Raw genomic sequence first — 8553 nt, forward strand, 5'->3', positions numbered from 1 at the left:
AATAATTAAATTCATTAAAAATAAATATAATTATTAAAAAAATCCGGACTTCCGTTTCCGTTTTGAATGTGAGTGACAGGTGTGCGAAAAAGTGCGAGAGAAAAGGCGAGAATTTAGCAGGATAGCAAAGGTGAGGAGAAAAGGAAATAGGGCAGAGAAGGAGCGGGGAAGACATAGACGGGAGGTCGGGTGAAGGGAATAGGGAGGCAGGAATAGAAGGGAAGGGCAGGTGAAAAAAAGAAAGAAGGGGGAGAGTTTTTGGGGTTAGGCAGAAAGAGCCGGCGGACGGCAACGATTCAGATAAGATAGAAATAGGCAGTGACACCTAGGGAGTAAGAAGGGGGATAGAGTAGGCAGGTAGGCGGCGGATAGATAAGGTAGGGAGCGGTGAAGGAGAGAAAGAATATGAGTAACGCGGGTGGCCGAAAAGAAGGGGCGAACAGGGAAGAGAAGGAGAAAAAGAAAGGTAGGCCGGGGGCAGTAGCAGCGTTAGGGAGGGATAGGAGGCATAGCCTGGGATCGACGGCGACGGTGCTAGACTTATGGAAGAGAGAGCGGGAGGAGGAAGGGGAAAAAGGGGAGGAGGAGGTAGACGAGTTGCAGGAAAGAGAAAGAGTATTTGGGAAAAGCAGGAAAGTGCACCGGTCGCCGGAGGGTAAGACAGGGGAGGAAGGGAAGGCAGAGGGAGGGGGTATACAAGATATGCTAAGGTTCATTAGGGAAGAGCTAAAGATAGGTCTAGAGGAGGTCAAAGGGCAGGGAAGGGGGATCAGGGAAGAAATGGAAAAGATTAAAGGCGAAATGACTAGAAGGGAAGAGCAGTGGGAAGTAGAGAGGGGGGAGATGAAGGAAATGATAAGGGATCTAGGTAAAAGACTTGAAGAGGTAGAAGAGCGGAGAAGGGGGGAGATGGAAAGGGTAAAGGAGAGGCTGATAGAATTAGAAAAGAAGAGTGCAGAAGGAGGGGGAGAAAGGCAGGTACAGGGGAATGCGGAAGTGGCGCAGGTAACAATAGATAGATTAAAAGAGATGGAGTGGGCCATAGAGAGGAAAGAAAGGGAAGAGAGAAGGGGAAATATAGTAGTGAGAGGAGCGAGACTTGAGAAGGGAAGAGAAAAGGAAGAGTCGAAAAAGATTTTGCAGCTGATAGGGGTAGAGGTCGAGGTAAAGGATATGTGGGAGGTAGGCGCGAAAAAGGGGGAAGAAAAGGGGATATGGATAGCAAGACTAGGAAATAGGGAGCACAAGAGGCAGGTAATGGGAAGAAAAAGCCTCCTTAAAGGGAGGGAGGAGAGAATAGACGAGGATCTCACCTGGGCAGAGAGAAGAATGAAATGGAAGTTGAGGGAGGTAGCAGCAATTGAGGAGCGAAGGGGAAACAGAGTAAGAATAGGGTATGCAAAGATCTGGATAGAAGGGAAAATGTGAAAGTGGGATGAGATAGGAGAGGTGCTTAGGGACGGTACAGGGAGAGCGAGGGAAGAGGGGCAAAGGGAGGGGAGGGGAAAATTAGGGGAAAGCGATAGGGAAAGGTCAGCAAGCGAGGAAAGACAAGAGGGAAGTATAGAAGCACAGGAAAGGGTACGTAGGGAAAGGCAGACGGGGGAATGGGTAGTGGGGGGGGGGGGCAGAGGCAGGTGGGGAGGGAGATAAGGAGGAGAGAGAGGGGAGTAGGCGAGACAGAAAGGGAGGGGTGGAAAGTAGCTTTTTGGAATGTGGCGGGGCTCGCGAGAAAGGATGAAGATTTCTGGAGGGGGCTAGGGGAGTGGGATGTAATATTTCTAATGGAGACATAGATAGAAAAGAAGGGATGGGAAAGGATTAGAAATAAGTTGCCAGTAGGGTATAAATGGGAAGTGCAGTATGCGGTTCGAAAAAATAGGAAGGGAAGAGCAATAGGCGGAATGTTGTCAGGGGTAAGAAGGGAGATAGTAAGTGGGGAGGGAGGGAGGGAAGAGGTAAAAGAGGGCATGATAGCAAGGAAAATAAGTGTAGGGGGGGAAAAATGGGTAGTAGTAGGAATATACGTAAATGGGGAACTAAAAGAGAAGATAGGGGAATTGAAGGAGCGGGCAGAAAAGATAGAGGGAGGGGTAAAAGTGCTAGTTGGGGGTGATTTTAATGCCAGGACAGGGCAGGAGGGGGGAGGATGCTGGGGAGAAGGAGAGGAGGAGAGTAGGAGTAGGAAATCAAAGGACAGGAAAATAAACTCGGAAGGTAGGCAGCTGGTGCAATTTTTAGAGGAGACAGGATGGGCAATAATGAACGGGAACATGGAGGGGGATGAGGAGGGGGAATTTACGTATGTAGAAGGGGCAGGGGCGACAGTCATAGACTACGCTATAGGAGACATCGAGGTGAGGTATAGGGTCAAAAGGATAGAGATTGGGGATAGGGTTGACTCGGATCATCAGCCGGTAATAGTGTGGTTGAGGGGGGCAGTGACTAGGACAAGGAAGGGAAAAAGAGTAGGGGCAACTAGTAGAGGAGACTGGACGGAGGAGGGTAGGATGAGGTTTAGAACAGAAGTCAAATGGGAGGGGATAGGAGAAGTGGATGTAGGTAAAGAGATAGAGAAAAGAATAAGGGAGCTTAGACGAGCCTTAGATGTAGAAGGGAGGGGGAGGGAAGCGAAAAAGGGATGGTGCGATGAGGAATGTAGGCGAAAAAAAGCGGAAATTAGGCAGAGTCTAAGGAAATGGAGAAAGGGAAGGGGGAAGGGGTCGCGTATAGAAAGAGAAGAAGGGAATATAATAGGCTATGCGAGGAGAGAAAAAAGAAAGAAAATGAGGGATTCATAAAAGAAGCAGCGGAAGCAAGGACAGAAAGCAAGGTATGGGAGATAGTTAATAGGGAAAGAAAGAAGTGGAAGAGGGTGAATGAAGAAATAGGAGATCAGGAGTGGAGGGAGTATTTCATGGGATTATTAGGCAGGGTAGAAAGCAAGGTAACAGAAGGCGGGGAGTCGGTAAATAGGAAGGGGGACGGGGAAGGGGAGCTGCAGAGGGAAGAGATTAAAAAGGTTATAGGAAAGCTGAGGGATGGAAAGGCACCAGGGGGGGATGGAATAGTTAGCGAGGTATGGAGGTATGGGGGGGAAGAAATGGAGCAGAGGATATGGAAAACATGTAACAGAGTTTGGGTGGGGGAGGGCTGGCCAGAGGATTGGAGGGAGGGATTGATAGCGCCGATAGTTAAGAAGGGGGAGGGGAAAAGGGTAGAAGAGTATAGGGGGGTGACTTTGATGCCAACTCTATATAAGGTGTATGCGATGGCATTAGCGGATAGGCTAGAAAGAGAGGTAGAAGAAAAGGGCTTGATACCGCAAAACCAAACGGGTTTCAGAAAAGGCATGAGCACCATTGACAATATATATGTACTTATTTATTTAATCAATAGGCAGGTGGGAAAGGATAAGGGAAAGATGGTGGCGTTTTTTGTGGACCTGAAAGCTGCTTTTGATTCAGTGAACAGGAAGGTGCTGTGGGAGACTATGGAAAGGAGAGGGGTGAGGGAAGGGCTAAGGGTAAGGATAGAGGAAATTTACAAGGAAACAAAGAGTCGAGTAAGGAGCGGGGGAAAGCTAGGAGAGGCGTTTTGGACAGCGAGGGGGGTAAGGCAGGGATATCCGCTCAGTCCGCATGTGTCCAACCTGCTGCTGGCGGACTTAGAAGAGGAAATGGGGAGAGGGAGAAGGGTTGGGGGGGTGGAGTTAGCCGGCGGCAGGGTATGCACGTTAGCTTATGAGGATGATATAGTGTTACTAGCGGAAAGTGAAGAGGAAATGGAGGTAATGATTAGGAAGTTAGAAAGGTATATGGATAGGAAAAGGCTGACGGTAAATGTAGGGAAATCAAAGATTATGAGATTTAGGAAAGGAGGCGGTAGAAGGAAAAACATAGATTGGAGATGGAAAGGGAAAAGGATAGAGGAGGTGAAAGAGTTCAGCTATTTAGGGTATAGAGTAAAGTGCAATGGGGGACAGAAAGCACAGGTGAAAGAGAGAGTACGGAAGGCAGGGGTAGTAATGAGGCAGGTATGAGGAATAGGAAAAAGAAGGTTTGGGAGGGATTGGGAAAAAAGGATTTGGTTATTTGACAGGCTAGTATGGACGGTAATAGAGTATGCATCGGAGATATGGGGGTGGAGGGAGTGGAGGGCGGTCGAGGCGGTACAGGATAGATTTTTGAGATGGACATTAGGAGTGGATGGGAGAACACCGGGATATCTAGTAAGGGAGGAACTACAGAGGGAGAAACTAAGGATTAGGGCAGGGAGAAGGGCATGGAATTTTGAAAGGAAGCTGGAGAGAGGGGAGGGTAGCGAGTTAGCTAGGAGATGCTGGGAAGAGATAAGGGACAAGGCAGAAGCTGGGAGGCAGGGATCGAGGTGGAAAAGAGAAAGGGAAAGTTTCTTTGCGGAAAGGGGAGCAGAGAGTAGAGAGGTAGTCGCGAGAAGGGAGAGAAGCGAGATGGAGTTTAGGGAAATAGAGGAGAGAGAGAGGGAAGAACAGAGAAAAGAGAGGTGGGAGAAAATAAGGGAATCGAGGTACAACAGATGGTACAGGCTAGTGAAAAGAGAAGGCATACCAGGATATCTGGGCAAGGGATGGGGAGAAAGCAGGTGGATAAGGGTGGCAAGATTTAGATTAGGAAGCGAGATGAAGGAGGCAAGGTACTGGGAAGAAGAGGAAAAGAGAAGGTGTAGGGTGTGCGGGGGGGAGGAGGAAACTTGGGAGCACGTATGGGAAAGGTGCGTAGGCTGGGATAGAAGGGAGAAAAGTTGGCAGGAGGTGGTGAGGGAGATGTTTGGTGAGGAGCGGGGGGGGGGGGGGGGAGAAGTCTGGATGACAGAATTGGAAAGGATTAGGGATGTACAAGAGAATGAAAGAGTGAGAGATGAATGAGAAATGGAAGTCAATTAGGATAAGGACGAATTAGGGAATAGAATAAGGTAAAATAGGATAAGGTTAAGTAAAGATAAGGATAAGAAGTAAGAAAAGGATAAGAGGGAAAGTAAGGGAATGGCAAGGCAATGGCACAGGACACAGGCAATTAGAAATTAGGTAAGGATAAGGTAGGAAGTAAGAATTAGGCTAAGAATAGGTTAAGAAAACATGTAAAAAATATTGTAAAGGAAGAGGAAAAGGGAAGTCCTTGTAACCCCAAGGGGAACAATAAATATTACATACATATTGAAAAAATCCTATACATTTTTCAATTATTTGCTCACACATGAATTAAAATAAAAATATTATTCATCAAGAAAATGCCATTTAATTCACTTTATGAATTGTAATTTGGAACATTTATACAATGGATTAGAACTTATTATAAGGGTTAACGAAAACATACAGATAGATCAATGATTATTCATTTAATTTCATATTTTCAATTTTTAAAAATTGATTATTCTTCTATTAAGGAAAAATAATTTATTTAAATTAATTATTTTGTTATCTTATTAAATTTTTCAACCTAATTACCTCCATTTATATTCAATTATATTAATGTATATTTTATATATATGTATATATATTGTAACGCTAAATTCTGTTACCCTCGGATGAGGACTTACCGTTGACACTTTGGCGCGATTCTCTACTTATCCGCAATATCAAACTATAACAAAATAATTACGTTGGGCGCCAGACGCGTTAGCGTCGATTTTCAAACAATAATGCAAATCAATAAAATTAACACAAAACCGTACAAAAGAGATAAATAGAGAACCCGTTGTATGGCTGGCTAGGCACAGGTACGATCGCGTACATCCCGGTAGAGTGGCGGAATTCAAGGCAGCTAACAGTAATTCCAGAATTAAAGAAAATAACAAAATAAAGAATAAACTCCAGTCAAAAGGGAAAATGAACAGGTCAATCAATCATATATTGTCGAGAAGGTTACATGAGTGAGACAGGCAAATAAGATGGTATCGACAGCGGTAGTTGATAAAATAAATAATCGTTGTTTACAAAAGGTCGGTAGAATAGCAGTAAACGGTAGCTTTAGAACGAGAGACGGTAGTTAACAGAGAAAAATGCACGTAGGTCGAGAGATGCGATATAATGCAAGAATTGACTTAAAACTACACGTCACTGGGTGACGTGATCTTACCCAAGTTGCAAATGACGCTACGAAAATTATTATTCTGTCAATTAGAACGAGAGGACTTTACTGCGATCGGTAGAAAACAACGTAACGATAGTTCGGTAGATGATACGACAAATTTACCATAAATTATAACCAGTGTGAGAGATTGACATTCAGTAACAATTTACCAAGTCGGCAAACGATCGACTAGGTAGCCTTCGGTAGAATTATTCGTAAACGGTAGATTCGATAATTTCTAATCATTACATACTTGAGGAATTAAATAGTGAATTCCTAAATATAACTTTTGAGAGAATACCAAAATACAAAATTATGAGAGAGTGAGGATTTCGGAGAGTTTACAAAATAGAGGAATATACTAAAATACACCGCAATACAGAAGAATGATTCACAGAACTTAATTTAACAAAATAAAGAGGAATAAATAACACCCAAAAATAATATGAAATTGCCAATATCAATAAAGAAAAAGTACGGTAATATCTAGGGTTGATTCTACGCTCACTTGTACTCCAAGGAACTCGATATATGATACAATAGGCACAAAAATAAATAAAAATATAATAAGCGATAACAGAAATAAAATATAAAGCACACTACTATTACAAAAAGAGTATGGAATAAAATATGAAGCCAATAGGGCTTAAAATACGACAGAAAGTGCAGAAGCAGGCTAATAGAGATTCACAAATAAGCAGAAAAAACATAAATACAGAGAAATAATTATTTGGCAGTTACGAGGTCGCTCAGATACGAAAATAATAAATCACTGAAATCATGCAGTCACACGGCGGCTCACTGCAACTTTAAGTCGTGGACCATGATGCACACAAAGTCGATAAATACCATAAGAAAGAATAGAGATTATGAGCAACTTCGTAACGATACTATTCAAAGGCAGAAGCCTTACCTTGGCGGTTGACTTCAGGCACACAAACTGACTCTAATTTAAATTATACGTTATATTAGCAAAACTAAGAAGGAAGGGAAAAAGAATAAAAAGAGTTTAGAAGGATAAAGTTTTCGGTAGGATAAACGATAGAACGATAGCGGTAGAAGGAAAAGGTATCAGTAGCTTAAATCGGGAGAATAATCGGCAGGATGCGAAAGCAAAGCTGTCTCTCAGCAGGTCAAGCGTAGAATAGCAGGTCGAAGTTCAGCTCGCCGATCTCGCGGTTGTCGTGAGGTGATTCTTCTTCTTTGATTGGTGGGTTGACCCCCACCGCAAATAGGCCATCCCCCTGTGGCGAATATTGGTTACTGCGTGGTCATACGTTTTCCAAAATTACCGCTAGATGTGGTGTAATGTGCTGCCCGCGATTTCGTCGTTGACACTAACTCGTACGATTTTGTAGCCGCTTCGGTTTACGGTCCAGGCTGCCTATCATCGGGGACTTCTTTGGCAGAGGCATACACAGGGTGCCTCTCGGCCAAAGTTACCGGATGGAGAGTGACGCCTCATTGTTCACCTCCACCGGCTTTTGTACAGGCAGTAGCTAGCTGCCTGTACCTGAGGTCGTGCAGTCAGACGGTTGGCCAAACCGTGGACCACGACCCACACAATTAGTCCCTGCCGATAGGAAGGCAGCGTCGATCCTCAGAATGATGGCTTTATCAACCTGGACGTAGTGGTTTGGGGTCGGTCCGGCACCAGGCCGGTAAGTCGGAGGATGGCAGGCTACGGTCTGCCCTTCACGCCATCCTTACGGCATCCGATAGAACTGGCAGCTGGTTCCTCTTCGAGAAACGGTGCCCTCGGTCGCCGGGAGGATTTTTATCTCCCTGTTCACCGGCAGTCGAGGCGATACGGAAGGTTCGGGTGGATGCTACCCCAGGTGTATATAAAGGTGCACCAAGGTAGCCAGTGTAGTCTGATGAGACCGGCAGTAGGCGAAGTCGTCGAGAGCTGCAAACGGTAGCTAGTGGTCCCTTGTTGATCGGGATCGTTGTTGTCCAAGTACCTTGTTAGCTTGCGCCGAAGCGCGAAATAAAGAATTTACAAAAAAGAATAAGTTAAAAGTAGTTATTGCCTATTTTGTATCGAGTTCGGTTGGAGTACCCTGCTGAGGACGCGTAAACTAAAAATAATAGCGGTTGTGTGCCCTTGTGACGGGCGACTCTGAAACGCCACGTTACAATATATATACATATATATATGTATGAATGAATGTATTTATATTTAATTATATTAATGTATAATATATGTATATATATATATATATATATATATATATATATTCATTATAATTTTCAATTTACTTTCAAAAAAAAAAATTTTTGATAAAAATTTTTTTTTCGTATCACGAGGTAGATTGCGTTGGCTCCGATGAGCGGTAATCGGAGCTTACTTCACGCCCAGCCAAGGTGTTATTTGGCTATTGTAGGGTCCGTTCACGTCGTCTATGCACTCGCGTGCTACTACTCCCAATGCAGGGAGGGA

General features: G+C 44.3%; 1 protein-coding gene across 1 annotated transcript; it reads left to right on the forward strand.

The window, feature by feature from the left end:
• The first annotated feature begins 405 nt into the window (after window positions 1-405).
• On the forward strand, window positions 406-8032 carry LOC138191380 (trichohyalin-like). The gene is made up of 6 exons (XM_069138126.1): window positions 406-1383; window positions 1432-1581; window positions 1797-2644; window positions 2758-3957; window positions 4102-4795; window positions 7694-8032. Exons 1-6 carry the CDS (start codon window positions 406-408, stop codon window positions 8030-8032), a joined length of 4209 nt encoding a protein of 1402 aa, XP_068994227.1.
• The last annotated feature ends 521 nt before the right edge of the window (window positions 8033-8553 follow it).

This window comes from Neodiprion pinetum, chromosome 1 (assembly GCF_021155775.2).
Source record: "Neodiprion pinetum isolate iyNeoPine1 chromosome 1, iyNeoPine1.2, whole genome shotgun sequence".
Classification (NCBI taxonomy): domain Eukaryota; kingdom Metazoa; phylum Arthropoda; class Insecta; order Hymenoptera; family Diprionidae; genus Neodiprion; species Neodiprion pinetum.